Source organism: Pteropus vampyrus, unplaced genomic scaffold (assembly GCF_000151845.1).
Source record: "Pteropus vampyrus isolate Shadow unplaced genomic scaffold, Pvam_2.0 Scaffold2, whole genome shotgun sequence".
Classification (NCBI taxonomy): Eukaryota; Metazoa; Chordata; class Mammalia; order Chiroptera; family Pteropodidae; genus Pteropus; species Pteropus vampyrus.
Genome location: NW_011888783.1, coordinates 22,184,681 through 22,198,126, shown reverse-complemented (window position 1 = coordinate 22,198,126; position 13,446 = coordinate 22,184,681). Strand labels below are relative to the sequence as shown.

Here is a 13,446-nt window from a genome sequence, read left to right as displayed (position 1 = left end):
AAAAAAAACAGGAAAAGATATCAAAACTCTTTCTTTCTCCACATGCACACACCAAGAAAAAGCCATGTGAGCACACAGTGAGAAGGCAGCCATCTGCAACCCAAGGAGAGCATTCTCTCCAGATACTGACCCTGCTAGCACCTTGATCCAGACTTTATAGTCTCCAGAAATGTGAGAATATACATTTTGGTCGTTTAAGCCATCCAGTGTATGATATTGCATGGCAGCCTGGAAGATTACTACATAGGTCACTATAATTTTATTTGAAGGATCTACATAGAATATTTCTTGTTGCTAAGTTTTGTTTCATGTAAGTGGGCTAAGGTGATGCAATGGAAGATATACAGAACTTGTAAGTTCAATTCTCAGTTATACTCCTCATTCGTTTTATGACCTTAAGTTCCCTAAGCTAGTTTTCTTATCTGAAAAGTTAGAATACTAACACATTCTTTTCAAGATTATAAGTATTAAATAAGATGATTTTTTTTCATTTCTTGGATCATTCATTCATTCATTCACCATCTAACAAATATCCATTAATAAAGATGAGAAAACACACATATACTACATCATTCTTCAATTTTATGAATCATCTCTCTTAGCTTAAATCTTTGCTTTCTCAATGAAATAAAACTTTATATGATGGCAATAAATTCTAGATGGAAAATATATAATCATAAATACAGGCAATATAATACATATATATACGTACAAATTCATACCTACCCACAATTACAAAACCTTACCTCTTTGCTTTCCTCCAGATCTGATTCACTACTGAAGTCCTCTGTGTTTAAATTTTCAAAGTCAGACTCTCCTACAGCAATTGGTACAGTCACAGTAAGACTGGGATTGTTTATGAATGACATGTAATCACTTTCATCGACAATATATTTTTCAACACTGCTGCCAGTTCCTATTCCACTTGTGGTTCCATTTACATCTTTAAGATAGTCAAGATCTTTACCAACTTCCGTTGTATGATTGGACATACAACTTTCTTTCTTATTGTTTAAATCATCAAGTGGTTTAATTTCATCTAAAATCTTTTGTTTCCTAACGAAGGATTGTTGAATAAATTCATATATTTTTCTCTTCACATAAGCTATTCCTTTGTGCATCCTATCCACAGCAATTTGGAGATTGTTCATTTCATTATCATCATCAGTGGCTGCGAGGTTGTCTGCACTAAATGAGCTCAGAAGCAAGGCCAGAAAGAGGTTCAGGACCTTAAAAATAATACGAACACCATTATAATTTTACCCCCATATAAAGAAGAGCAGATTGAGATTACTTATTCCTTTAAGTATAGAGGTAACTATAAGTTCTAACAACTAGATGAGAAAGAAACACCACAGCATAGTGATTAGAAGTTAGTTAGGTGATCTGAATTTGTGATCTGGCTCTACAGCTATTTCACTATACATCTCTGGGTAAAGACGTGATTTCTGTCGGTTTTGAATGGTCTCACTTATAAAATGAAGAAGGTGAATGAGCTGATCTAAGGTTTAGCTAAGTTTAAAATTGTGCAATTATAAGAAAATAGATTGATATATGTACTATATAAGAGTTCTAAACTTAAAAATCATTAGTGTTTGGAATTATGAATTTAAATACATTCTGTAGTTTCTTTTTTTGATAAATAGACATACTGAATTGGATATTAATTGAAAGACGACCATTATAACCCAGAATGAGAATTAGGACTCAACACAGGCATTGAAACTTGTTTTCTTAACCTATTATATTTTTCATATCCCACTGTTGACTATTTAAGAGAACTATTCATAATAATCCCTAATATTTTCATAAGACTGGCACATTAATATAGATATCCTTTGGAATATAGTATATATTCCTATACTACGAAGAGTAATTAATTTTCTAAACTTAAGAGAGAGAAGAATTGATCCGTTAACTCCATTTAGGTAATCTCAGGCTTTATTAGCCAATTCTTCTTTTGACTGAGAGCTATTAGAGAGTTGGCTAATCCAGGCTGGCTAATGCATCTGCCATATGACATAGAATAACTGAATGCTATTACCATGAAGGGGTAAGAAAATGGTAAAACCACTGAAAACAGTTAAAGGCACCATGTGTTAGTCCTATACTAGCAATACTAGCAAGTAAGAATGAGGTTTCTCTAAATTGTTTTCAGACTTCTCCTTCCCTTGTCTCTAAATGTTCCCAGAATATCCGATTAGGCCTGTCTTCAATATGATACTATATTGAAATTCACATAATAAATGTGATGAAATGATTGACAAACTGATGTTGAGTATAATAAATACTGTACGGTCCCTGCTATAGTGCCGTGTTGTCAAAATGAGTATATCCAAGGTAAGAGACTTTTAAAATTATTAACCATTGCTTTTTTTTTTTTTTTGTAAAACGGCACCATTCTATTATGCCCAATCTATTTCTAAAATACATATCTTAAATGGGTACATACCACCAGGTTTCCAATCACCATGACCATCATGAAGACAGTAAGGCACATGGCTTGACCAGCGACCTCCATACAGTCCCACATGGTCTCTATCCACTCTCCACACAGCACACGGAACACAATCAGGAAGGAGTGAAAGAAGTCATTCATGTGCCAACGTGGGAGCTTACAGTCACTGGCAATCTTGCAGACACAATCTTTATAGCTTTTACCAAAGAGCTGCATTCCGACCACGGCAAAAATGAAGACAATGATGGCCAACACCAGGGTTAGATTTCCCAGAGCCCCCACTGAATTGCCAATGATCTTTATTAGCATATTTAAAGTTGGCCAAGATTTTGCCAACTTGAAAACTCGGAGCTGGAAAATAAAAAATATATATTATTATGATCTTTAAAAGTTTTACGTATATTGTGGTTTACCAAGAAATAATGATAAATATTGAATCTAAGATCTGCCCTGCCCTTGAACCCTCTCTCAGGCTCATGGCTAATTTCGAATCTGGTTCTTCCATGTTTTAATCATGTAGGTCATTTTCATGTGAGTAAATTTTTAATGATTACTTGGCATCTAACAGGTCTTAATTTGTTTTGTGAAGATGGCATATCAGGCTTGACACTAATATTAACATCTGAATCACAATGATCTCTGCTGATATTTATTTGTCAATAGCATGTGAAGTAACATTATATTGAACCCTGGCATTAGTTGAGAAAAGTGTTTATTATTCATTAATGTTCCTTTGGAGCACTGACATACCTAGATATGCCTGCATTTAAAGATTTGAAATATTTCCCATGATTATAATTCTTTCTCTGATTTGCAAGAACATATATGTGAATCAGTGGACATGTTAAGTAATCCTACAGATTTCTCTCTTCTGATTTTGGGAAGGAGCGTATTTTCCAGAGGCAGAATTAAGAGAAGTTTCTGCATGCACATCTTATATCTGATTGTCATCTACCATTATAAAGAGCTGTTTATATTTTCAAATTATTACTAAAACATGATATATTTTCATTAAAAATATTTTCCTGGATCCAGAAATATTAACTGTAATCATCTCTAGAAATAATAATTAGTAAGAATGGTAACTGAGAAATGTATTAAACTTTACATGACTATGCTTTTTGCAATAAAGTTTTTTCAAAATAAGTAGGGATAATTTTTCCTTTAGGAAGAGTTTTTGATACTGCAAATGTTAAAAAAACTTAAGATGTCTATGGTTGTGTGGTCAAACCTATAACAGTGATATGCAAAAACCCTGACTGTTGGGCAAGGTTTTTTTTTTTTTTTTTTTTTTGCTGTTGTCACTGTTTTGCTTTGTTTATTACCAATCGAAATGAACGGAGAACTGATAATCCTTCCACATTGGCGAGGCCAAGTTCTACCAGGCTAAGTGTCACAATAAAACCATCAAAGATATTCCAGCCTTCTTGGAAATAATAGTAAGGATCCATGGCAATAATTTTCAGAAACATTTCTGCTGTAAAGATCCCAGTGAAAACCTAAGATCAAAACAAAATTACTCAATTCCATCAGATAATGATAAAGTAAGTAGAATGACATAGTATTTGCTCTTAGAACAAAGTTTTTATGTTACTCTCGCCATAGTGACTCTATTATTAGCTTACGTTTGTACAATAACTTATAGGTAATGAAAGGCTTTCATATACATTATTTCATTTTATCCTCACAGAAATTTATTAAGTGATTAATTCAAGTATCATAATTATTACTTTACTGTTGAGGAAAGAGGACTTCAGACATGCCTGATGTCATACAGCTAGAAAAAGGCAAAACTACGATTTCAGCGCAAATTTATTTTCAACCAGTGTTCTTCCTGTTACAACAAACCGCCTTTTCTCCTAACTTTAAACTACACAGGTACTGACAAGACTTTGCTCGTGAACAGTTTTATTTATCTATAAGCTTATTTCAATTTTCCTCAAATCAGAAAGTTATTATACATGTATATCTATTATTATAATATCTGTATTACTATTGCCAATTTGTTATGTACATGAAAAAAATATATTTGCTTCAATAGTATAAATATTAAAGTTTTAAAAATATAAATACTACAATGCAGGATGCTTTACATGTTTTGCTATTTACCATCCAAAATCTTAAACCTCAGAACAAATATTATGGAAAATGCATGCATTACTTTAGAGACCTCTTTCAGCAAATAAAAGCTAATATTCCTAAGTTGAGTTAACTGACAAACACTTTAATAATTTATGTTTTTTAAGCACAGAAGAGAAGGAACTAAGTGGCAAGCTTCACCAAAAATGGCCTTGCTAATCATATAATACACAATATGTACTGGAGGTTTTCAATATTTTATAGTTTTTATAAAAAATAGATGGATAAAACAATACATATCATACCTAGATCCTGAAAGTGAAAAGCTGGAGACATTTTTGAATTGTTAAATTATTGCTTATAATGATGATGACTAAGTAAAATAAAAAGATCTACAATTTTATTTTATCCTTCTACAAGTAGGAGAACTGTGATAGTATCATTTAAAAAAGTGTGTCCTTCAACTGGTTCTGCATCTTGAAAAAGTTATAAATATCAATACTGATGTATTAAGTAGAACTGTAGGCCTATGCCTATTGCTCTCTTTCTCAGTTTTTGCTGTGAAATTAAGGGCTACTATTGTTGGCAAAAAGTATGGTGCAGCCAGCTAGATATAATTACCATTTTTTGGAGCCAGGAGGTAGGAGGTGTGGTGGAAAGACTGCTAAAGCTATTAAATTTAAATAGTTCCTCAAACAAAAATTTGAAGACTGAACACATTTACCTTCCAATATGCTTACCAAGTTTCCTACTGTAAGCACATGATTGAAATGATCCGTCATTGGATAGTGCTCCATGGCCATGAAAAGAGTATTTAAGACAATACAGATGGTGATGGCCAGGTCAACAAATGGGTCCATCACAACCAGGTTGACAATATGTTTCACTTTTAACCAATATGGTGAACAGTCCCAGATTAAGAATATGTTGGAAAATTTATACCAACAGGGTGGGCATTTCTGCCTGGATTCTTCAAGTTCTAGATTAAAAAAATAAGAACAGCCACCAAAAGATATATTTTATATACACATATACTTATTTATTTCAGATCCACTAGACTTCTTTTCAGTAACCAACACATTTCCATTTGCTTTAGAGTCAACTCCTTTTGTACTTGAAAAAAGAAGGCCCATAGTATTTACTCTTTAGATTCCCAAAAATATTTCTTCAGATATACACATAGAACAGAAGTAACAAAGAATAGATTTTTTTTCTTGTATGCACTGATAATGTGGCTCAGCACTTGGCCTTAAGTTAAGTGAAGTCTCAATAGAAACATGGGTTGGGGTAGTATAGATATTGTGTGTAATTCTGTATGAATGTCTGGATAAGCTTTCATCCTCAGGCTATAAGAGATAGGGTAGGGATCAACTTGAGCTAAGAATCCTCTTTTTAATAGTTTTTTTTTTTTTTTCCCGAAAATTACCTACTCTTCTCCTCTAGACTTGAGAGTATTCAGGTGATGTTGGAAGTCCTAAGCTGAGTAAAACAAAATAGAGAATCACTATGACTAATGGGACTAGAAACCCCTAATAGAAATGCTTATTCTGCATTTTCAAGGACTTGCCACACACAGGAAAACGTTCATTAAAGTTCCAATATCACTGAATTTAAATAACTCTTTAAAAGCTTCTAGAATATGAGTAGATATAACAAATAATAACTCTTAAATAAGACCCTTATGTTACCTTTATAATATACTGTTTCTAACTTACAAATAGAGACATTTGTTTCAAAAGAGATAATTTAAGTTTAGTAAAAATAATCAAAATGGAAATGGAATTTGTTACAAACCTTCTACTGTATTTGTTAAAATGCTGGCTATACTCATTGCTCTTTGTCTTTGGGAAGGATCTTCTAGAAAGTCCATGGAAACATGGAAAGAACTTGATCTTCTTTTTCTCATTTCAGTTTCAGTGGTTGTTCCCTATAAAGAAAATGCTAATGTATTAAATAATTAGCTTGAGCAATATGAGCAAAACCCCAAATATGACATAGTGAATTTCATGAAACTCATGCATCATGCACTTACATATTTAATTGGTGATGGCAGATTGCTGACTTATTGTATTACTAACCTGGAATGTCCAAACTGTCACTCGTGTAGCCACACAGCAAAAACTGAGTTTTTTTAAAACTTTTGATTTCATAATTTTATGAAACATGATGTAATTTGGATATAGTTGATAAATCTCTTCAGAGACAGCTTTAACAGTTCCTTATTAATTCCTTATTTTGGAACTAATAGTAAAAACTAACAACTTGAAATGTCATATACATAGTCAAGGTATTTTATTTTGAGAAGGTAGCCATTTATTTTTAAGAAATACAAATGATTACAACACATGTAGCTGCCATCTCATTTTCTGAACATAAGACATAGATGGTCATTGACAACACAAACTGTATGTTAAAGAAACACACACGCACACACACACGTGCTGCATGGACAACAGTTTCATCCAGGGTACCAAAGCAATAAGTCATCTAATTCTGACTTAAGTCATGCCTCATCATGCTGATATATTTCTAAGTGAGTTAACAGTATAATAAGAGGCAGCATGTATTTAGAAATTCCTCATTCATGTACACATCACAAACATAACATACCTTTGTACACAGAGAATTATTTTACCTGTCTGTACTAATAATGTATCTGTTTCTTTTCATTTAGATTAGTTTTGAGAAGACCTATATCAGCATTGTTTTAGTAAGTCAAATATGAGTACTAGAAATTTTAAGATAATAATGAAGCTATCTATATAGGCACAGTGTTCTTGAAAATCTTCTAAAGCAGGATTATATTGATGAATCTGTTGGAAAGATTTATTATACACCCTTTGCACTTAAATGTAGACATCTTTCATTTACTTTTACACCAAGGCTTTTGGAGATGTCCTGATATCTAAGTTCAGCATGGGTATATAGCAAATTCTCCAACTGGAGGCACTGATTTATTATTGTGTCTAATTTATCCTTAGCATGTTTAATAAGTAAATGCATTGAGCTGTAATGCAAGAGAGAGTCGAGGCTTTAAGTTTTAGTTGGTTAGTCTATTAAAGGTATTACAAGATGCAGGTGCATTCACAGCTTGACCAACCAGGAATCATTCTCAAGGGGTTCCATTCTGTAGAAACACTGGCTGGTGCAGCAATAATGAGCCAGCCATGCCTGAACTATTTAAAACTTCCTTACATTGTCATCAGTAGCTGGCTTATCTATTATCACCTCTGGCAGAAGTTGTCCAACAGGCGATGTAGGAACTGAAGGTCCACCAACCAAGGAAACCACACCATTGCAATCCACAGTGCTATGCATCTTCCCATTTGTTGGAAAAACTGCCAGCATCCGGGATGATCTGCTGGTCTGACTTAGGTTACTGTTGCGTCGCTCTCCATGTCGTCGGGGCACAAACAAGGAGTCTCTCCGGCTCTCATTATCCTCAAAGGTGCTATGCTCATCATCAGCAAAGTCATTCTCTGAACCCACATCTTTTGCTCTCCCTCTAAAGCTGAAAAGGCTCGTTCTGCTATTTCGTCTTGGAGAAAATAGGGAGCCGCGAATACTCAACAAAGACTAAGAGTTTGAAACCAAACAAACAAACAAACAAAGAGTAAAATCACATTAATATAACCACTTGACATGTGCTTTTATTTTGCAAGATTAAGTTGAAGGTGAGTTCAGCATTCATAACAGAACTTAATTTATTCCTTTCGATTAATATTCTTGTTTTATGTACATTCATATTAAGTTAAATTAGTTTTATAAGAGAAAGTCTCTACTCTCTGAGATAAATGAGTGGGGAGATAGATCACAACTTAAAAGATATTGAAAGACAAAACCCTGAACCACCATTTTTCAAGTTCAAAAGGAAATATCCTTAGTTCATGACTATGGGCATTGTAAACATTCCAAAAACATCAGCAGCATGACCATAATAAGGTCAATTTGTTTTCATTGCTCTTTCCTTCCAATTTGAACACTCTTGACAAATAGTTTCAGGCCATCTTTCTAAAGTCATTTTAAATTAATAATTATTTCTGTTTCATCTATAAGGCACAGTGTTGTTGCAACTTGAAGTTAAGACTTCCGAAATTCAGAGTGATAGGCTTTCCAATAAAGTATACCATGACTAATATTTGCAGAAGCACATATGACTGTTTATAAAAACGTTAGGGGGAAAAACAACATAAAGTAACCAAAAAGACATTACTGATCAGCTATCCCCATCACCACATCTTTTTTTTTTTTTTCATTAAAAAGGCTGAGGACCAGAAAGATTAAATGTCGTTAGTTACAACAAAAGCCAGTAGACAGTATTGGGATGAGAATCCAGGTCTCCTGACTTTCAACCCATTGTTGTCTCAACTATACCAAGCTGGAGACTTATGTATATGTGGAGTAAAATTTTCTCATAACTATGTGAAGAAAGAATGGGTTTAAATATAATAAACACAGCAGTCAATTCAGTTGTTGAAAAATCCATAGGTCTGATTTAATTCTCCCCTTGTCTTCAGCATTTTAACTTTCATTCATGTATCATTTAACTCAGTGGCACCATACCTGGTGTGGAGAGGAGTACCTCTTTTCATATGTCAAGCGATTCCCTTCGATGGAGAAGCGAAATCCTTTCCTCCTAATGCTGTCTTCAGATTCAGATTTATGGAATTCATCCTCATCTTTCTCTTCCCCACCAGACTGCTCTTTCTGTTTTCTTTTCTTTCTCCGATTTCTTCTTTCCTTAGCACTCTTGGAACTCAATTTGGAGGCTTCAGATGAGCTGTCTGAGAGCCCACCTGCTGCACTAGGTTCTCTGGAATGCTCTGAGGCAGTTACAGCTGCTGCCTGCTACGTGGAAGAGAAATGGTTTAGCATGGCACTAGAGAAAATTTTATCTTTTAAAAAAATGACTCAAGTATTTGTATGGCATTTACAAAATATATTTAACTGACTTAAGCTGATCTTACATAGAAGGAGCTCTACAAGTACAAGCGGGATTATTTTCTTTCCACCAATTAAAGGCTTTCAGAGTTAATTTGGTTTTCTCTGTGCTAGCATTTATTGTGTTTGTATTACGCTTTACAGACCACATATCCAAAAGGATCAATAGGGCATCAACAAGAACAGAAATTCATACTACCTTTTGGGATTTAATTTACTCTAAAAATTGGTATTTACTTAATGCTATCTTCTTTTCTCTGAAAAAGAAACTGGAGCATGGAAGAATAGCTGATGAATTATTTGAGGTCATATCCAAATGCATGAGGAATGAGGTAAAGAGCTGAAGTCCTTTCTCCAGTCATTGAAATCAGATTGTCCAATGCCCTCAAAATATTATCAATCAAACTTATGTAAGGTGATAAAGTCCCTTCCTCACTCCTCCACAGTACTCTATCCAGAAGACTGGAGTGGAGAGGGTCAATAGTTTCTGCTAAGCAAGACAAAATGTTCAATTCTCCAAATACCATTCCCAGCTTCTTCAACTCAGCACTGGTTGGTACTGGTCACATGGGCATGGAATGGAGGCAATGTTTTTGATCACAGCTTGTATTGGTAGCAAGTTGGCAATTTTTGGTTATTATTGCTGTCCCCAGAGTACCCTCAATACTAGGACTCCTGCAAATAAATGAATATTCCCTAAACAACTTGGATAAAAACAATGAGTTTGTTTGATAAACTAAAGAGTGAGGAAAGATGGGTGTTTTAGGAGAGGCATTTTATTGTGCTATGAGTACTGACACCTCACTTTAAGAAAAAGTAATTCTTAGGTTACTTGATCTCCATAAAATTGATAACTTTTATATGCCTATTGGATATTGCTATATCAGAGAATATATGATTTCTTTATATATATAAGAATGCAATTAATCAACCCAATTAAAAGCAATATATTTGTGGTTAAAGAAAGGAATAGCCTATCTTCTAAGAATGAGATAAACGTTTTTATATTATAACCAATAAATTTTTTTTCTAAGAGATGATGATTTCTTAGGATTTTCTACTAATGCTAGTATACCCATTCAGTAAATTTCTCACTTGAGAAGACCCCAAAATCACATTTTCTCTTTTATTCTAAACATCTTAAGATGACTAACATAGCATGAGAGAGTTCCATTGTGATCAATATTTTAAACATCTTGGAATAATTAAACTAACTGATCTATAGATGATTGAAACACAGAAATCTTTACTAACCTCCATACTACCAGCTTCTCTCAAGTATAGTCAAACAATGATCTGTCTCACTTTCTCCACTATCTTATAACAACCAACACAATAATAAAAAAAGGATAATATTGTGAGATAGGACATATTTAATTTGATGAATTTACCTGAGCTGCCTCCTGTTGTTTTTTAAGCTGTTCAAGCATCTGCTGAAATTCAGCCTCTTTCTGTTCTGCCTCTTCCAAGGTGGCCTGATTCTGTTCCTCATAGGCCATGGCCACCACAGCCAGGATCAAATTTATTAGATAGAATGAGCCCAAGAAAATCACCAGCACAAAAAATATCATGTATGTTTTTCCAGCAGCACGTAATGTCTGGATACAAGAACATCAGAATTATGTTTTCAATATTATTTCACTAACTGTTGGCTTCAACTTTCAACTTACTTGTATGTCTTGTAGGACCCTGATATAAACAATAATTATGATGGCCACACCCCCTCTTACTTTTTTGTCTGTTTTTAACCTCAATCTCTTTCTTCTCCCCTAACTACTGCATTCGCATTCTAATTTCCAGTAGGGAATTCTTAGATTTACCAAAAATAAAAGAGTCAAGTAGAATAACATGGATACTTCCATCAAAAAGCTGAGTTTTGATGAAAGTCAAGGAAGAGACCAAAGACATCTTGCTACATCCACTTATTCACTTTTATCACTTGCTCCCTGGGGGATATTACTTGAGAGGGTAGATGGGGCTGAGGGGTAAGATGTTCCTTCTCTTTGGGAAGACCTGTTTCTGGGAAGGGTGGGAAGTAGGTTGCGAGTTAAGGGAAAATCAAAGATAATCACTGTCCCTGGCATCACGATACTTAAGATGTGTTATAATCAAAGGATAAAGGGACTCATATTTCCCAATTTCAAGTTCTGCTCTTTCCACTATATTATGCTGTGGTGTGAATTTCATAACTAAGTTGGTTTTCTTATACACTTCTATTTAAATGCAGTATGTGTCTCTTCAGATTCTCACCAGTTGGTAAAGATTTTCCCAGAAGTCCTGAGTCATCAGCCGAAAGAGTGACAAAAAAGCCCAACTGAAGGTATCAAAGCTTGTGTAGCCATAATTGGGATTTCTACCAGCTTTCACACACATATATCCTTCTGGACATTGGCTGTAAATGGGGAAAAAGAAGATATTATAAGAAGTTCTGTTGTCTTTTTATTCTGGTAGCATGTTATAACATTGTCTAGACAAGAAGATTTGGTACTTTAAGGAATAGAAGCACGATAAATAAGTAACTAACATATCTCCTAACTTTTGACTTAACATTTTACAAAACACTTGATGTCATCATTAAAATATTTAATAGCCTTTCCAATAGTATTTTATAAATCTATTTTCTATTGATAATTAGCATTTTACACATTTCTCATTCACTTTCTCTACTTTGGAGCCTCCATAGTAGAGCAAAACGGCATTAGAGCTAATGTATTACTTCTTGTTTTAGAACACAAAATGCCTGCCTAATATTTAAATAATCCTTCACCTTATAAATAACCTTAATTATAGCAAATTAGTATAAATAAAATTTGTTGGCTGTTATCTGTCAGTTTCTACAAAAAATAGAAAAAATGTGTGTATATGTACACACACACACGCACACACATACACACACACATTATTGGCTTACCCTGCATCAGAGCTATTTCCACAAAGTAATGCATCTAAAAAACCCTCCAGAAAATAATGATATCCTGTTAAATAGAAAGAAAGTCATATGACAGACATTTGCATTACCTTGCAGAATGAGACCAAAATCAAGCCCTACTATTAAAGTTCATTGAATAATTTTAATTCAAAGACACAGGTATTTGCCCCTTCTCACTCCAAATACTAGATATTATATTAAGGGGATTAAATACTTAATAGTACTAAGCATTTATTCTTTGTAAATGTGAAATTAGTGATAACCAAAGGTATTAACATAGTATTTTAAAATAGTATCAGTGTTTTTCCACTACCCTCTTAAAAACTAAAAATTTCATTCTGTAAAAATAGATAAGAATAACACGATTTCTTTGCCTTTTCAAAACCGTCACATATTTCAAAATAAGGGATTATTTTTTCTGGTATCTTATATTTTTAGATAGTGTTTATAAATGTTTAATAATTAATCATAATATACATTTTACCAACTTCTAGAATACATCATAAGCAGCTTATAGTAAAGGATGCATAAATCATGTTAACTACTAAAACAAATGAAATAAAAAATAATCTTAAATACTTAAAAGCTAAAATAATAACTATAGGTGAATATTACGTTATATCAAAGCTTTCTGTCTCTGGCGAATTCCTTCGATTCTTTCAATACTTAGTTGAAGTGTCACTTTTATTATAAATTATTCCTTGGTATTTTCTACTTCCTTCCCAAAGATTGGTAAAATTAAAAATTCTTACTATGGTACCAGTAACATGTATATACTTCTATTATCATTATAGTCGTTGTCCTATATTGTAATTATTTGTTTATAAATATTGTTCCTCGTCGAAGGAAAGTCTAATCATTAATTATTTCCAAATTACTAGTGTTTGGGACCTAGTAGCCTTTCAGTAAAGTTTATCAAATAAATAAGTAGAGGGATGACAAGAAGAGAAACATGTGAAATTGAACAATCGTTTTGTAAGAAAACTTTTTTTAAAAGAAAAATTTTTAATTTTCTTGAAGACTTATTTTCTAGATTCTA

General features: G+C 33.4%; 1 protein-coding gene across 1 annotated transcript in view; it reads right to left on the bottom strand.

Moving 5' to 3' along the window:
* Nucleotides 1-13,446, bottom strand: part of SCN1A (sodium voltage-gated channel alpha subunit 1) — a 129,394-nt gene that overhangs the window by 33,116 nt on the left and 82,832 nt on the right. Inside the window, 10 exon segments of the mRNA XM_011360191.1 lie at nt 747-1,229; nt 2,453-2,809; nt 3,784-3,957; nt 5,278-5,516; nt 6,332-6,464; nt 7,733-8,113; nt 9,101-9,385; nt 10,870-11,076; nt 11,729-11,870; nt 12,390-12,453. Of these exon segments, the coding sequence (XP_011358493.1) occupies nt 747-1,229; nt 2,453-2,809; nt 3,784-3,957; nt 5,278-5,516; nt 6,332-6,464; nt 7,733-8,113; nt 9,101-9,385; nt 10,870-11,076; nt 11,729-11,870; nt 12,390-12,453 (2,465 nt within the window).